The sequence below is a fragment of the Piliocolobus tephrosceles genome, chromosome 6, assembly GCF_002776525.5.
Source record: "Piliocolobus tephrosceles isolate RC106 chromosome 6, ASM277652v3, whole genome shotgun sequence".
Lineage (NCBI taxonomy): Eukaryota > Metazoa > Chordata > Mammalia > Primates > Cercopithecidae > Piliocolobus > Piliocolobus tephrosceles.
The window spans coordinates 102,589,985-102,607,133 of record NC_045439.1 but is presented as its reverse complement, the minus strand read 5'-3'; the positions used below and the strand labels follow the sequence as shown (position 1 = coordinate 102,607,133).

At 45.9% G+C, this 17,149-nt stretch overlaps 2 protein-coding genes and 1 long non-coding RNA gene across 7 annotated transcripts in view; 2 read left to right on the top strand and 1 right to left on the bottom strand.

The window, feature by feature from the left end:
• USP3 (ubiquitin specific peptidase 3) overlaps positions 1–10,140 on the top strand; it is a 91,905-nt gene extending 81,765 nt beyond the window's left edge. For all 5 annotated transcript variants that reach the window (XM_023185274.3, XM_023185275.3, XM_023185276.3 and 2 more), the window contains 4 exons: positions 3,862–3,980; positions 4,252–4,365; positions 4,494–4,561; positions 6,261–10,140. In XM_023185274.3, coding sequence (XP_023041042.1) covers positions 3,862–3,980; positions 4,252–4,365; positions 4,494–4,561; positions 6,261–6,426 — 467 coding nt within the window. In that variant the 3' untranslated portion in view covers positions 6,427–10,140. The remainder of the gene's footprint in view (positions 1–3,861; positions 3,981–4,251; positions 4,366–4,493; positions 4,562–6,260) is intronic.
• On the bottom strand, positions 3,537–10,294 carry LOC111521719. The gene is made up of 2 exons (XR_002725042.2): positions 10,202–10,294; positions 3,537–4,650 (listed from the first exon to the last, which is right to left on the bottom strand). It is a non-coding gene; the product is annotated as an uncharacterized LOC111521719 (long non-coding RNA).
• Positions 10,295–12,873: 2,579 nt separating this feature from the next.
• FBXL22 (F-box and leucine rich repeat protein 22) lies at positions 12,874–16,694 on the top strand. The gene is made up of 2 exons (XM_031935805.1): positions 12,874–13,226; positions 16,149–16,694. Exons 1-2 carry the CDS (start codon positions 12,874–12,876, stop codon positions 16,489–16,491), a joined length of 696 nt encoding a protein of 231 aa, XP_031791665.1. The 3' UTR covers positions 16,492–16,694.
• Positions 16,695–17,149: the final 455 nt, after the last annotated feature.

The window sequence follows — 17,149 nt, the reverse complement described above, 5'->3', positions numbered from 1 at the left end:
GCCTGTAATCCCAGCACTTTGGGAGGCCGAGATGGGCAGATCACGAGATCAGGAGATCGAGACCATCCTGGCTAACATGGTGAAACCCTGTTTCTACTAAAAAATACAAAAGACTAGCCGGGTGAGGTGGCGGGCGCCTGTAGTCCCAGCTACTCGGGAGGCTGAGGCAGGAGAATGGCGTAAACCCGGGAGGCGGAGCTTGCAGTGAGCTGAGATCCGGCCACTGCACTCCAGCCTGGGCGACAGAGCGAGACTCCGTCTCAAAAAAAAAAAAAAAAAAAAAAAAGACTTACGTTTCAGACCTTTGATCTATTTTAATTTTTGTATATGGTATAGCTGTCCAACTTAATTCTTTTGCATGTTGATATCCAGTTTCCCCAGCACCATTTGTTGAAAAGATGGTCCTTTCCTCATTGAGTAGTCTTGTCATTCTTGTCAAAAATCAGTTGACTGTGTATGTAAGAGTTTATTTCATTGGTCTGTATGTCTGTCCTTATATCAGTGCCATACTGTTTGATTACTGTACCTTTGTAGTAAGTTTTAAAATCAAAAGTGTCAGTCCTATAACTTTTTTGTTCTTTTTCAAAATTGTTTTGGCTATTCAGGATTCCTTAAGAGTCCATATGAGTTTTAGGATGGGTTTTCTATTTCCGCAAAAATTTCTATTGGGATTTTGATAAGAATTGCACTGAATCCGTGGACTGCTTTGGGTAGTAATAATCATGTTAACAACATCAAGTCTTCTATGAATGCAGGGTGTCTTTAAAAATTTATTTCAGCAATATTTTGTAGTTTTCAGGTATAAGTCTTTTGTCTCCTTAAATGTATTCCTAAGTATTTTATTCTTTTTGATGCTACTATAAATGGAATTATCTTAATTTCCATTTTGGAAATACCTAACAATGAATACATTGTCAGTGTGTAGCAATGCAACTAATTTTTGTGTGTTGATTTTGTATCCTGTCTTTTCATTCTCTTGACAGTATCTTTTACAGAGCAAAAATTTTTAATTGTACTGAAGTCTTAACTTATAAATCCTTCTTTCATGGATTGTGCCTTTGGTGTTGCATCTAAAAAGCCATTGGCAAACTCAAGGTCATCTGGACTTTTTCCTATGTTCTAAAAGTTTTATACCTTTGATCGATTTTAATAGTTTTTGTGGAGGGAATAAAAGGTCTGTGTCTAGATTTTTTTTTTGGCATGTGAATGTCCAGTTCTAGTACCATTTGTTGAAAATACTATCCATTCTCCATTGTATTGTCTCTGCTCCTTTGTCATAGGCAGTTTACTATATTTGTATGAGTCTATTTCTGGGTGCTCTATTCTCTTCCACTGATCTTTCTTTCACCAGCACATTGTCCTGGTACTATAGCTTTGTAATAAGTCTAAGTTGGGTAATATCAGTCTTTCAATTTTGTTCTTCTTCAATGTTGTATTTGCTATTCTTGGTCTTTTTTGCCTTTCCATAATAAACTTGAATTTTGTCACCATCCACAAAGTAATTTGCTGGTTTGAGATTGCACCGAATCTATAGATGAAATTGGGAAGAACTGATACCAATAGTGAGTCTTCATATCCATGAACACAGGATGTCTTTATGTCTTTTAAAATTTCTTTCAGCAACATTTTATAGCTTTCAGGTACAGTTAATTTTTTTTTAACTGTAGGGTTTTTTACATGAGATCATGTGATCTGTCAACAAAGATAATTATACTTTTTCCTTTTCATTTTGGATGTTTTTTTTCTTACCTAGTTGCTTTAGCTAAAACTTCCAATATTGTGTTGAACAGAAGTGGCAAAAGTAAGCATCCTTGTTTTCCTGATCTTAGAGGAAAAGTTTTCAGTCTTTCACCATTGAGTGTGATGTTCACTGTGGGTTTTCATATATGGCCTTTGTCATGTTGAAGTTCTCCTTTTTCTAGTTTGAGTGTTCAAATGATGATTTTAAATGTGGAAAATTCTGTTTCCTTTCCTCCTTTCTTATTCTCCCTATGACCCGCCCTGTCCCCGCCAAGGCCATAGCTTTTTACATGATGTAACAAATACTTGCTGATGAAAGCGTCCATGACTTCAGCTGCAGAGCTCACAAGCACCATAGTGATCAGTCTGAAGGGATTATCAGTGCCAGCCAGCCAGTCTGCTGTGTAGTCAGTGCTCTTTGTAGCCAGAGATGTGGGACTTGGGAGGCTCCTGAGAACGACATCACTCTATTTGCAAGTTTGAGTGTAGAGTCTGAGACTTGCTTCAGGAAATGTAATGTCAAAATATAATACATCCTTTCCCAGGAACCATCCTTGACATAAAATAACAGGTTGACCAGGTTGGCAATTCCAGTATTTGTGGGAAATTGAGGAAAGAATGGTAACTGTCCACTGGAGGTTGAGAAAGGTTCAAAGAAAGAAGTGAGAAGTGAGTTGTAGGGAGGCAGGCGTAGGATGTGCCTTCTAGGTACTGGGATCAGGCAACAAAGGCATATTCAAGACTTTTGTCTAGTCCTCTGCCACACCTTGCCTCCACTAACTTTCCCTGAAAGGGCGCTGTCTGCTACTGTCACAGACACAAAGGCCGACTATGGCTTGGAAACTTGAGTACAGAGACAAGAGTGCTTTTCTGTACACAGCTAGGTTTCTGCTTGCTACCCAACTTTAAACTAATACATTAAAGATACATACATGCTCTGTAAAGACAAATGATTAACATAAAAGTCAGGATAATGGCTACTTCTGGGCAGAGGAAGGGGAATTATTTTTGGTAAGAAGCACATGGCTGCACAGGTTGCCCACTGCACAACTCTAGGAGAGGCCGTGCACAGAGACCCTGGCTCCTTGAGTACTCGAGAAAATCCAAGTGTGGGGTCCATAGGCATTCATATTTTTTCTACAGAATAACGTGCGTTTTATATAGATCTATGAATATCTGATTGCATCAGGAATTGGCAAAGGGGCCAGAGAGTAAATACAGTAAGTCTTCATTTAATGTTATCAGTAGTTTCTTGGAAACTGCAAGTTTAAAGCAAAATGACATACAGCAGGTCCTCCAGTAACAGTTTCCTTTAATGTTTAGTTATAACATTGATGAGAAAAAAATTGCTTCACATAGTCACATTTTTCAAGAACCTGCCATGACATGAAGTGAGGACTTGCTGTGTTTTAGGTTTTGCACCACCTAAGATCTCTGCCCCAGTGACTCAGTTTGGTGTAGTGTAAAAGCAGCCAAACAGTAATGTAAACAAATGGGCATGGCTGTGTTCCAGCTAAACTTTATTTACAAAACCAGGTGGCTGGCTGGCTGTTTTAGGACTGTAGTTTACTAAACCCCAGGTTACACAATTACATCTTTAAACGAAAAAAAAAAAATGTAGCTGTGATTTATCTAGGAACTGAGAGTACAGAGTCTGGACAGAGAAGGTTGATAGCATAGCCTTCTGTCATCTATGTTGATTTTTAAATGATCTAAATTTGACTTGTTTTATGAGCTTGGAGCTTTTTCCTCTATCATGTAACATATTGACAGAAAACCACAATTAAAACTTTAAATTCATCAGGAAACCATTTTATCAGAATTATCCAGATGAATTTTCATTAATAGTAAAACCAACACAATTGATCACCAGATGTCAGGCACGATGCCAGGTGCTTTACACATGTTATTTGTCTCCCTTACAATAGTTCTTCAAAGTAGGTATTATTTTTTGTCTCCAGTTTGCAACTGAGAAAGGTTAACTTTTCTAAGGTCGTATAGCTAATAAAGCTGAGATTTTAAACCTGGGTCATTCAGCTTCAAAGTTCAGTCTTTTTTCTACAGTACATTGGCTCTAGAAAAGGTATCTTGTTTTAATGCTGCCAAAATCAATTTGTTTAGATTGTCTTCGCAGTTTTACTGACTTAGAAGAACTTGATGAGACAGAGTTATATATGTGCCATAAATGCAAAAAGAAACAAAAGTCCACAAAAAAGTTTTGGATTCAAAAACTACCCAAGGTGAGTGTTGATTTTGAGTTATGAAGCAATTTCAAGGGGAAAATGCTTGACTGCTAAGACCATGTCTATAACTTTACACTATGTGAACTGTTCTGTATGTCTCTAGGGTTTTCAGTAAAAGCTAAACCCTTTACAGAATGAATGCATAAGGTATGCATGGAAGAATGATTGATAGGGCAGCTAAAATGTTACTTACTGAACTGATAGTAGTATCAAACTTTGAAAGGTAAATTAGGTGTTCACAATCTTTGACCTCATCTCTGTCCTCCAGGTGCTATGCTTACATTTGAAAAGATTTCATTGGACAGCATATTTAAGAAATAAAGTTGATACATATGTAGAATTTCCATTGAGAGGCCTAGACATGAAATGCTACTTACTAGAGGTAAGGTGGTTACCTTTTTAGCATGGTGAAAAAATGGCTCTTCAGTAAGATTGTCATCACACGGAGAGGTTAGAGGTCATCGAGATACTGATGTCATTGACCATTGCTCCTTCTTCCTTGTTCTGTAGCCTGAGAACAGTGGCCCGGAGAGCTGCCTGTATGACCTCGCCGCTGTGGTGGTGCATCATGGTTCCGGGTGAGTACAACAGCTAGCTTCTGGTGGGTGGGAATACCTGGTGGCCAGCCCAATGACCTGCAGTTTTGTACCACTCTTGATAGTTCTCCCTAAAAATTGGATTCAGATAAAGTAGGTGAAATTTCCTTCAGTTTTGCTGTAGAAGAGTACTCTTGAGATGATGTTATGAAGCCTTAAGGGAAGGTAAATAAAAATGAAATGGAGAATGGTTCATTTGAACCCAGTATTTAGAACCCGGTCTGTTTGTCCACAGACTCCAAAGTTGCTTATTCCTTTACCAATTGAAATTTAAATGGGGCAAAAGGGGAAATTATTTGGAATAACTTACTCCATGTCATCTACTGTAAAGACTCATTTTAAGTCTTGTTAAATAATAACACTAATTTTTTTCCCTAAAAGTTTGTATTAGGGGTCTAACCTGGTTTTTGTCTGAGAGTTGCTATTCTACCTTCAAACTTAAGACTACTATATGTGGGCAAACGACTCTCCATGTTGAAAATCCTTTTCCCGCACAGCTGTGAGGTCAATAAAGTAACATCTACACTCACATAGTGTTATGAAGGACAAGTCTGATTCTCACTACTTTATAGACGTCTGGCTTTTTTCCCCTTGGAAGTATGTAGGATCCTCTGTCTTTGGACTTAAATATCATCAAATGTATTCCTGCTTGGTAGTTGGTAGGGACAGTTTTAGTTTGGTGCCTTCAGCTCATGAAAATGTTTATACTGTAGGTCTGAACCCATTCTTTGTTCTCTGTACCCCTATTATATGCATAGTGAATTTCCTGGATCTCTCTTCTACATGTCTTAAATACTCTTTAATGATTTCTGTCTCTGTTTCTAAGGACTGCCATGGCCTACTTTTCCAAATCACCGATTTGGGTTTCATCTGTATCCAAATAAAAGATTAGCTCCTCCATGAAATATTTATATTACATCAATCACATTTTTCTGACAACTTTTTCATAACAGCCTATTCTTGTTTTATGATTGCACTATCTTTTTGAAACTATTAGCACTAATTTAAAAATTTAAAGTTCCCCTAGGTTTTCTGCATTCAATTCCTCAGGGTTGATCGCTTTACTTGTTCTTCCTGGTATTTCTTTCCTCTCAAAAATTTGATTTTGTAGGCATGCAAAAAGCTTAAATATTTTTAAAATTTGGTTTTGGTGGTTTATTCTGAATCATAGTAAATGCATAGTAAATGATGAGATGGATCTTTATTGTTTAAATAGGGTTTTCCTGGCAGTTACGAAGGTCTGTTCTACCTGCAGGCCTCTGTCTGTCTTGGAGGGCTGACTCTAAGGTTCCGTGTGTGAGTGGGTAGGTCATGCTGAGAGGGGAGAGCCCCGATGACCGCAGTGTCAGAGAAGGGTGCCCTTCTTTGTTAAGCTTAGTTTTTTCCTAAGATTCTGATGGGAAAACCTGGTACATAGTTTTCCATGTTTCCGTAGGCCTTGACCTGTGCTTGTTAGGTTGAGAGTTCCTCCTCTGTATTTTCTCCATTAGTCCAGGGCCATCTGCTTTGTATTCTAGCAAACCCTCGATTTCTGGTCAGTTTGGAGGAAGGTAAAAACATGAGTTTAGTAAGCATCCTAAAAGTCTAGGATGTATTCTTACTAAAATTTAACATTATGTAGTTTACAGGTCTTTTTGTGATTTCTGAGATCCTTTTTTCCTTTGGTCTTTTGCCTTTACAGGGTTGGTTCTGGACATTACACAGCATACGCAACTCACGAAGGCCGCTGGTTCCACTTCAATGACAGTACTGTAACACTGACTGACGAGGAGACTGTGGTGAAGGCAAAGGCCTACATTCTTTTCTACGTGGAACGCCAGGCCAAAGCTGGATCAGATAAACTTTAATACCTCCTCCAAATCATCATTCATCAACCATACCAGAGAAACATTTCCAGTTTTCCACAAATACTTGATCCAAGATTTAATTTCATTATGCACTTTTCAATTTCCTATTTTGGGTTTAGTTTTGTCAATGGTAGTGACTTACTGAACACGGGCACCAACTAATTTTGTTGTTGTTCTACCAGAAAACCTCAGCAGATGTTTTGATTTGCTGCTTTAGTTGTAATAATTCAATTTTTATATGTAGTTTTAAGAACTTAGTCTTATTGACTTTTTTATTTTATGTTAATGTTTTCAGTTCTCACTATGAGGCACATTTACATCAATGCTTTTGTTCCTCTCACATGCTGAAAGCAAGATATGTTCCTTATTGTGAAGAGTGACACAACTGCCTGCTGTCTTTTCACAGCTGTAATGGAGATCAGGTTGTCTCTAAATCAAGGATCATGTGTGCACACAACTTGTGGCCCACAAAATTTCACAGTGACTGCTGAGTAATCATTCTTTTTGCCTGTAAAAGATAACAAAGGGCATCATTAAGTAGACCAGGTAATTACTGCTTGTCTCTCAAAGCTGCTGTTTATCAGCACTAACTAAATAAATTTGTTGGTTCAGTTGTACTTGTCCTGCAAATACAAGAATTACTCTCTTTGTTGGTTTTTTGGTTTTGGGGCATACTTGTTTGCAGGGAGGTAAGATGGGAGTAAAGACCAAATACATGTAATGTTTAAAAAAATGTTGTCACTCACTGATATGGTATAGGTGTTACAGTGAGGTAAAGCCATGGCGTCTGCCTCCTTTTGGAATCAGTCTCTCATTCCCCCTTAGTTGTAGCACTGGAAGTCACGGCATGTCCATTTTAGACTTACTGCTTGTGTTTGGCACCTGAGTCTGAGGTGTGAGCCTCTGCGATTTACTTGGCTCATCACCTGCACTTCAGTTTGTCACTGGGGGGTGCGCTTCCACAGGAGAAAATTTAGAATCTTTGCTGCTCTGGGTTTTAACACCTCTCATTGGCCTCTCCTGAGAGGAGAAGTTGAAAGTATTCTCATTTTGAGTAAGTAGAGTTTTCGTTTTGTTTTTTGGAGTTTTTTTTTGGAGACAAGAATCTCGCTCTGTTGCCCAGGCTAGAGTGCAGTGGCATGATCTCAGCTCACTGCACCCTCAGCCTCCCGAGTAGCTGGGATTACAGGTGCCCACCACTACACCTGGCTATTTTTTTTTTTTTTTTTTTGGATTTTTAGTAAAGACGGGGGTTTACCATGTTGGCCAGGATGGTCTCAAACTCCTGACCTCAGGTGATCTGCCCGCTTCACCACACCCAGCCAGTTTTGTTTTTAAAAAATAGATTTAACTCAAATTCAAATTTGGAACCAGAATCCCATTTAAAGAAAGCAGTTGTAGTTTCTACAAGTGTTCTAAGACAGTCCTTTGATTTTTTTTTTGGTTGGGAGGGGGGGCATTGGTAGACGTAGCCTACCAATTCTCCACAAGGAACAAAATGTATCTCGTATTAAGCCAACAAAACTTTCAGACTTTTTTTTTTTTTTTTTTTTAGATGGAGTCTTACTCTGTCCCCTCAGGTTGGAGCGCAGTGGCATGATCACAGCTCACTGTAGCCTCAACCTCCCAGACTCAAGCTATCCTCCCACTTTAGCCTCGAAGTAGCTGGCACCACCACACCCAGCTAATTTTTAATATTTTTACTGGAGATGAGGTTTCACCATGTTGCCCAGGCTGGTCTTGCACTCCTGGGCTCAAGTGATCCACCCGCCTTGGCTTCCCAAGGTGCTGGGATTACAGGCATGAGCCACCACACCCAGCCTGTTCTATTAAAAACATCTTGATCATTTTTTATTTGTAAGTTTATGAATGTAAGAACAGTCTGATGGCTTTCCCTCAGGTTGGATATCTGAAGTTGTGGGAGCAGATGTAGCTCCATTTCCATTTTAATATTAACTGGATAAATCCCACATCTTCCCAGAACACATCTGCTAAACACTTTAAGATGACAAGGAGCAAATTGCAATTACGTGTAAACTTATATCATCCAGTACAGTGGCCCCTAGCCACATGTGATTGAAACTGAAATTAGAAACTCAGTGCCTTCAGTCACACTAGCCACATTTCAAGTGCTCAGCACCCGCAGACAGCGTAGGACAGTGCTGCTCTAAATTTTCACTCCAAAGAATAAAGCTTTGCCATCATGTTTAGGTCTTACAACTTGGAGTCCTAAAAGATAATAGGGAAATGTGTGCTTAAGTTAATTTACAGTGCTAAATTACATTAGGTTAAACTGTATGAAATTCTGCTATTTGACGAGTTCTGATCTACCAGAATGACAGCTCCAACCTGATCTGATGTATCACACATTAACACCACATCTAATTGAACCTAAAATGTGAGTGTCTCCTGTGATCATGCGAAGTATCTCCTATGAATCCGGGCTCTTTTGCTTAGAAGGTAGACAGCTGTAACCTCTAGCATTGATCCTTCAATCTTCAGTCTCTCTGAACGGGCAGCTGTTGAACAGTAAGGGCCTGGGCAGAGTTGATGGTGAAAAAAAGCTGTATTTTTATACCAAATGGAACTTTAGCAACATTGGACTACTTTGTCAGGCAGAGTGGTCTTCAGACAGGTGATGCTGTTGGCTTAAGAGATGAACACATCTTCTCTCTGAATTTGTTTTTATTGGTTGGTTTTACTTGAACAGAAACGTTTGAATGGTATGAAGATTCTTTAGAAAAGTGACTGGATCCATTTGAATTGTGCACTTGAACACCAGTGATGTAAATGTGCCTACTGTATTTTAATTTTAACTGTGTAGCCTTACCACACCTATTTTGAAAGCTGATCTTTTGTGCTCTTCAGGGCTTTTCCCGTGTGCCATGTTGTCTCCAGCAATATATGTGGCTTCTCGCTCAGAGCTTATGCTGAGGCAGGGCCTCGCACTGAGTCACATGGCTCCTTGGAACAAGAAAACTTTCTCAGAAGTCCTCCCACACAGGTGGGTGATAGAAACAGTTTGTGGCAACACAAATCTCTCTCCATGGTGGAGAAACCTTTGCTTATCCACTGTATTCTACTCAGTGTATAGTGATGACAAATATGCTAGAATTAAACCAGTCAAGTATACTGGCCAGAGTGAGTGTTAAATGTGTATCTCACCTGTGGAACCTACTCAGCAGCTTGGTTTCTGGGGTTGGGGACATATTTATTTCTTAAAGCCAAACCTCTCCATTGGTTTAGTGTACATAAGTCTATTTAGATACACTTATCCCACTTTACTCTCCACCAGCCCCTAAACTCTCTCCTGTACCCTCTGTTGCTGAAGTGGCCTCTTCACTTGGGCCCTGGAAAAGCCCATGGAAAAAGTCTGTTCCTGTAGCCAAGGCCTGGGTCCCAGGTGACTAGGAGTAGCCATAGGCAGGCGAGGAGGAAGTGGGCATGTGGTGTCGTCTGTAGTCCAAGGTCTCTGCGTCTTGTCAGTGGGTGCAGTGCCTTCCCCTCAGGTGTGAGCGTGATGGACTCTAGACTGCCTTCCATGAGCGCTGGTCATGCTGTGATGTCATCATTTTCCATTAAAACCCAGTGTGTATGATGCCAAGAAGATTAATTGTGCAAGTGGCTGATTCATTTAAATTGTAATCACATCCCTTTTCTGCTTCACCAACCTGAACTGTTTTAAAAAGTATCATTAAAAGTCTGTTCTCTTTCCTTTTGACTTATTTCTGAACACCTTTTTTCAGTGGAGCCACATAAATGATGATGTACTTACTCAACTTGTGGGCCTCCTCAGTCAACAGGTAGGAAGCTCTTACAGAATCCCCACGATTTGGAGCTGCTGTACCTGGAACAGGATGAAGTGACCTGTACGGGCAAAGTGATGGCCGGGAGATTAGTGCCTGCAGTCAGGTGCCTGAGGTCCCACTCACCCTTGCTCAGTGAAATCACCCTCAGTCTCTTGTGACTACTGATCTTACAAAAATAAGGCCCCTTCCCTCCCCTTTAGAGCTAGACTGTACCCTGAGGCATGAGTTTTGGGGTTCTGAGCAAAGGATATTGGTCATCTTCTAAGGTAAAACAGGCAAATAACTGCTCTTAAACAAACATCCTGCTTACAGTTAAGTTCCTGTAGACCACCTCTCTGCCCCCATGCCTCCTGCAGACGGAACCCTGTTTTGACATTCGTCCTTTGCCTGTTCTTGTCAGTCTTCTAAAATTGAAGACACAGGTTCCTGCAGTTCAAACTGTCATGCATCCTTGTTCCATGGGGCACATTCTCTTTTGGCAGCTGTGCTGGTCAGAGGCTGCGTGGTTGCTGTCACTGCTGCCAAACAGCCTAGCTCTGGACAAGGCCAAAGGGGCAGAGCTTTGTCACCTCCTCTGGCTGTGCCTCAGACCCTCTGCAGCATGCAGGAGCATGTTCCCCCTGGCCCTGGTAGTCTAGGATGCTTCCTGCAGCCTACCTGGAGCAACAGCAGAGGGGCAAGGCTCTAAATGTGCTCCCTGCCAATCTTTTGCCATTCCAGCAGGGCTGCAGTAGTGCAACTTGGAAGCCATGCTGAAGCAGTGACTCTCACTCAGTGGAAGGCACAAGTACCGCTCTGGCCTTGCAAGAAGTTGAAAGAACCACCTATTCCTAAGGGTCAACCCTCTGAAAAGCACTGGTTTGCGGAGGATTGCGGAGGGAAAGTGAAGATAATGCAGCTTTCTAATAACACCACCTGTGGTATTACAGCATCCATTTTAAGTGGAGAAGTACACCTAGACAGAGCCTAAATTAGGGTGTCAGCTATAACTGAGCACTACATCGATGAGCTTGAAATAGCAGCAGTAGCTGGCTCCCCTTCCTTGGGAAATGCTTTTGACTGTTCCTTGGTTTGTTTTTAAGAGAACCCCCCCTCCCCCGCTGCGCTTTATCTTGGCACAGTGGAGTAATGGAGGCACAGGGGCACCAGCTGAGGCTGGCTTCTCAGGAAGGCCACTGACAATGGCTACTTTCTTCTTTGCTTGACTGCTTTCTGCCTTTAAAGGCAAAGCTGCACCAGCCCTGACCAAACCTTAGTTCCAGAAGTGGGTTCAGCATAGGCTGCTTCATTTGTGTCTATGGGAAAACAAAAAGATTCCCATTCCCTCTTGTTCCAAATGGGAGGACAAAGTAACCGCTGAGGTGGCAGTCCCTGGGCTGGCAGAGGAAAAACTGTTCTCTTCTCACTACTGCCTAGGCAGAACGTGGCCTATACAGCTGCACCATATCAGCATCCCCCAAGCAAACCAAAAAACAACGCCTGGGATTTTAGGGAGTTAAGTTTGGGTCCTGGGTTTGGGAGCGAGGCAGCATGAGGACACGGGTCTGCCATATCGTGAGGCCTCGGGTACTCAGGAAGGGGGAGCTTCACAGATGGTACCTCCAGGCAACTTGGCCTAGAGTTGAGTCAGAGAGGGCAGGGGTGGCCCCACTGGCTTCTCCAAGGGGAACAGAGGGCACTCAGAGCGGATGCTGTGTGGTCAACTTAAAGGCAAAGATGGACTAAAATATGAAAATTGTTTCAAGCAGTTTCACATTAAGAGCTACCTCATCCATCCTGACATTTTGGGAAATACAGGTTATACATACATAGTAGAAGGCCTTACCAGTGAGAAAATGTAAAGCCAAGTAAATTTAAATTTAAAACACACAGTACTACTTGACCAAAACTACACAACCACAAAACACCAATAAAACACAGACACACAACGTTGGAAAGAAGCTACTTCAGTAAAATCTTTCATGGAACAACTCAGGGTAAAAATCTAGCCGTTGGGGAGGCCCAGGGAACTCCCCCTGCCTGGTTGTCGCTGGACGTGAAGGCCAACCGGCCCAGCCTGGAGACAGTTACCGTATGGCACAACGGCAACAGGAATGAGGCAGCAGCCATGTACCCTGCTCACAACTCACAACTGTCACCCTTAGCTCTTCACACACAACAGGTTTCTTCCTAGTAAGGGTGGAGCAAAAGATTCCACACTGACGTACTAGAAAATCAACACAGTTAACATTTACAATTAGACTCCTTCCCCGTGAGTAGAGACGGCAAAGCCAGACAGAGCTGGCCTGGCCACCGCCGCTGCCACCGCCAAAGAAAACGCCTCGGGAAAAGCCAAAAGTGCTTGCCGCTAAACACCATTGTCAGCTAGAGGGAAAAAAAAATCCCTTTTAAGGAAAGTAACTTCAATAGGCTCCTTTTCTGCCAGGACCTCCAATCCCCCTGAACAGAAGCCGAACCACAGACTGCTGCATGTATGTCTGGGTCCTGGCTTTTCTTCCCTCGCCCCTCCTCAGAGCTGCAGCACCAGTTGTTAGCCAAAAATAAACACCATTCCTCAACCATATATGTCCACCGTCCCAGAGCCGGGGAGGAGGAGAGCAGGCAGGTCAGCCCGTCCCCTGGCTGCAGCTGCACTCACATGTGGCCACTGCTCACCATGCACATAACCCAGCTCAACCGGGAGTGCCTGCTGCACCTCTTCTCCTTCCTAGACAAGGACAGCAGGAAGAGCCTCGCCAGGACGTGCTCCCAGCTCCACGACGTGTTTGAGGACCCCGCACTCTGGTCCCTGCTGCACTTCCGTTCCCTTACTGAACTCCAGAAGGACAACTTCCTCCTGGGCCCGGCACTCCGCAGTCTCTCCATCTGTTGGCACTCCAGCCGCGTGCAGGTGTGCAGCATCGAGGACTGGCTCAAGAGTGCCTTCCAGAGAAGCATCTGCAGCCGGCACGAGCGCCTGGTCAATGATTTCCTCCTCCAGGTGTGCGACAGGTAGGCCACCTTGCCTCCTGAGCAGTGCTGGCCCCGCTAGCTCTGGCTTCCCTCTTGCGGGGCAGGGAAGAGCAAATTACGAGACCAAGATGGCTCCACCTTCGGGGTGCCTCAGACTAGGCAGGCCCAAGGCAGACATCCAGACCCACCCAAAGCATGGTCCCCAGGAGATGATAAAATCAAGAGGGAAACAATTGCTAATCCTCCTCTTAGCCTCACAGGTCCTGGAGCTGCTTCATGCAAACACCAGGAAGTGGGGCCTCCATACTGGTAGTCACTAAGTGCTGGGTGGGTCCAGCTGGGCCTGGATTTTCAAGGTCAGGCTCTGGGAAAAGGCTTCCAGATGCAGCAATCAGCTCACCCCTCCATTAGGCCTAGCAAGCAGCCCCCGAGGCCTGGGAAACGATGCGGAGGAAAGAGAGGTGGGGGAGCCAGGGTGCTGGGGTCAGCTAAGCCAAACCAGGCTCCAGGAGTAGATAAATTACTGATTTGCACAGTATTCCTAAGGAGGGTGACTTAGCCTAATTTTTCAAATTAGCAAACTGATGCTCCACGAGGTGGTGTGATTTGCCCACAGTCTAGGGTTGCCAGATTTTAGCAAATATATAGGCTGCCCAGTTAAATAGCAATTTCAGATAAACAGTGAATAATATTTTAGTATAAGTATGTCCCAAGTACATCTTGTGTTTATCTGCTAACCCCACCCCAGACACAGACATAGACGCTGAACCACCAGGCCAGGCTCCCTCCATGGCCCCAGCCTCATGGGTATAGTGACCCAGGCAAGAACACGGAGCTACTCAACCAGCCTCTCACTGAGCTTCTGCCAGTCCTGTGCTGCCTTTGAGGAAAAACACCCCCTTGATCAAACTGGGCCTGCTGTTCATGGAAAACTAGGCTCAGCCAGTTTACTGCCACCCAAGTTCATAGTTGCTATTTGCTGGCAGCACTACAGGAGTGGAAGGAAACAGCGTAGTGACCCCACCTTTCTTTTGAGCTGGGAGAAAACAGAGGATGGACTTGGGGCTGGACCCTGACTGGACAAGGCCATTTTGATGGGCTTAACAAGGCCCAAGAATCAGACTAGAGAGTGATATGGCGAGGGGCGGGGCGCGAATGGCAGAACATATCCTGAAATTGTTCCATTCTTACTGTAAGAGAACCGAGCTTAATGCTCCAAACCTGCAGGTGTGAAGTGGACCTCCCAGGCCACTGTACTGATCAAGCAAGGGGCCCTGCTGTCACATAAAAAGCAAAAGGCTTTGCTGTCAGGGCTCTGCTGGGTCACCCAGTTCGTCCAACCATGTGATCCCAGCTCAAATATTTAAACTCTTGCAACCTCATTTCTCCTTCTGTAAAACGTGCTACATTTTTCTTATCGGGTAAGAGAATGACACCGTGGCACCTGGCACACAGTAGGTACTGATGAACGTCTACCGAATCTGGTTCTTCTGGCACTCGGCTCCGGTCGGGAGGAATGGCTGAGGATGGCTGGGCAGGGAGACAGTCGCTCTTTGTTTCTTCCCTGTATCAGAATTATTCCAAAGATTCTTAGAGGAAAAGATCACCTAACACCTTTGAGGCTTAAACACCTAATCCTTATAACCGCCTTGAAGGTAACAATTCCTCCCACTTGACAAATGAGGAAGTGGCGCTCAGCAAGGCTCAGACATCTGTCCTGGGTTTGACAGCAAGTCAGTCGCCAGCCAGTCACTTGAGCTCCCTGGCCCAGTTTCTTCGCTTACAAAACTAGGGGTGCAGAGGTTGACGGAGTGACTGACGAAGGCGCATGAACCTGAAGGAGGCCTGGGTTCGGTGTGACACCTGGCTGCGCCCAGCATATTTTAGTGCCTTACTTCCCACCCCAGGCACAAAGGAGCTGAGCTGGCCCAGCCAGGGGCAGTCACGGAGCTGCAGGGGAGGCTGATGGGGAAAGGCAAACGCTTCCCCAGCCCAGACTCTAGCTCCCTCTGGCTGCGGGGAGCCAAGGCCCTGGCCCATTAGTCGGTCCTTCTGGACTGGAAGCAAGCTGGTCCCGTTTGTTTCCAGGGAAAGCGGGTTATGACTGCCTGTGGGAGGCCCCGTTGCAGGCTCCTCCCAACCCCAGTGGTAGACATTATTCCCCCCACGCAGAGCAAACGAAGGCTCTGTGAGTGACTGACACGGCGATAAGCCAAGTCTAACTTGGCTCAAGATCTTTTTTTTGTTGGGAGGGGCTGGTGAGGCTGCAGCAGAGGGTTCCCCCAAGCTTTCTGGGCAAGCCACCTGGGTGGGTGTCCCTGATTGTACCTGCTCAGGGCCTGCGTCTAGCTGCCTCCAATCCCTGCCCTTTTCCAGGCTGGTGGCCCAGGGGATGCAGAAACAGCTCTAGTCAACTAAGCTGAACCCGGACTCAATGCTGGCGCGTGCCCCCACCGCCTCGAGGGTTGGGATGGGCCTGTCACTAAGCCACCTCCAAGGAAACAAATCCCTCTTCCCACTCACGTCCCGCCGGGACATTCAGGGGCCTCAGGCTTGAAGCTAGACTGGAGCAGTCAGTCGCCACGCACCGCTCCCCTGCAAGGCAGCACATCCAGAGTGAAACAAAGAGACAAGGGCTGTGGCTCCTAGAACCGACATTCCCTCTGTCCACAGCCGCCCCAGAACTCTGCTGGGCCGGGCTCAGGGCTTCCCACTAGGGCTCCCGAGGCTACGAGCCAAGAACCCACGCAAATGAAGGTACGGTGGGGTACAGGGGCAGAAAGAACAGGGAAAATGGGTCGGCCAGAAAGTCGACGTGGAACCCTGCCGTGTCATCGCAGCCAAGTGTCTTCATCTCGCAGGGCCCGAGTCCTCCTCGGTAAATGAGTCCACCCAGACCCCGGGGCGGTTGGGTGGCTTTAACAAGCCAGTGAGCCCCGGGTCACCGCACTCTCCTCACAGGTGCCCCAACCTGGCGTCTGTCACGCTGTCGGGCTGCGGCCACGTCACCGACGACTGCCTGGCCCGTCTGCTGCGCTGCTGCCCACGCCTGCGCGCACTGCGCCTGGAGAACTGCGCGCGCGTCACCAACCGCACGCTGGCGGCCGTGGCGGCGGACGGGCGCGCGCTGCAGACACTGCACGTGGACTTCTGCCGCAACGTGAGCGCGGCCGGCCTGCGCCACCTGCGCGCCGCGTGCCCGCGCCTGGCCCTGCGGGCAGAGCACAGCGCCGCCATGCTGCCCGACCAGCCCCCGCGCCCGCGCGCGCCCGCCGCGGCCCTCGGCAAGCTTCTGCCGCGCTAGACGCCGCCCCGTCGCGGCCCCCGGGGAAGGAGCGCAGCCTCAGACCGTCCTGGCTGCGAACCCAGCTCTTCCACCATGCAGATCACCACCGCATCTTCTGAGCCTCATTTTCCCTGTCTGCACAGTGGGGATAAGAAAGCCTACCTCACGTTAAGATTTTATATATAGGATAAATGCAAGATTAAATGGATGTTTGGAAAACACTCGGCTGGTTCTCACTCAACACCACCTCCTTTCCCCTCTTGCTTACGCCCCAGGCTTTCTGCTGTGCCCTCCCCACAGCGGCGGGAGGCGCCTGCACCTTCCTCGGGGACTCCGATCGCCTATCGCCGTTGAATCGAAATCACCTCGGTGGAGAGGACCTGACCACTCGGAGTTCGCGGGCTCGCGCGCAGGGGTGACGGGGGCCACGGCTGCCGCGCGCAGGGGTCTGGAGAGCCTCCGGGCGGAGCGACCCCGCGAGACCCGGCCGGCTCCCGGAGTGCTCTGGGGACCGCCGTCTCCAGGGGCCCCGGTAGTGATCTCGGTAAAGCAGGAGGAGGGGAAGCAGGGGCGCAGGGGCAGAAAGAGCCCCCGAGCCGCTCCTCTTTGAGGTTTTGCCCGCACGCGCGTCTGCCTGCCCACCTTTCTTGGGGCGGATGCGCTCCCAGAGTGACTG

Bases quoted from the DNA above. Each gene is read 5' to 3' on its own strand.
- FBXL22 (XM_031935805.1), top strand. From the start codon at position 12,874: ATGTGGCCACTGCTCACCATGCACATAACCCAGCTCAACCGGGAGTGC. The intron at 13,227-16,148 runs GTAGGCCACCTT...CTCTCCTCACAG, and splicing joins CTCCTCCAGGTGTGCGACAG to GTGCCCCAACCTGGCGTCTG.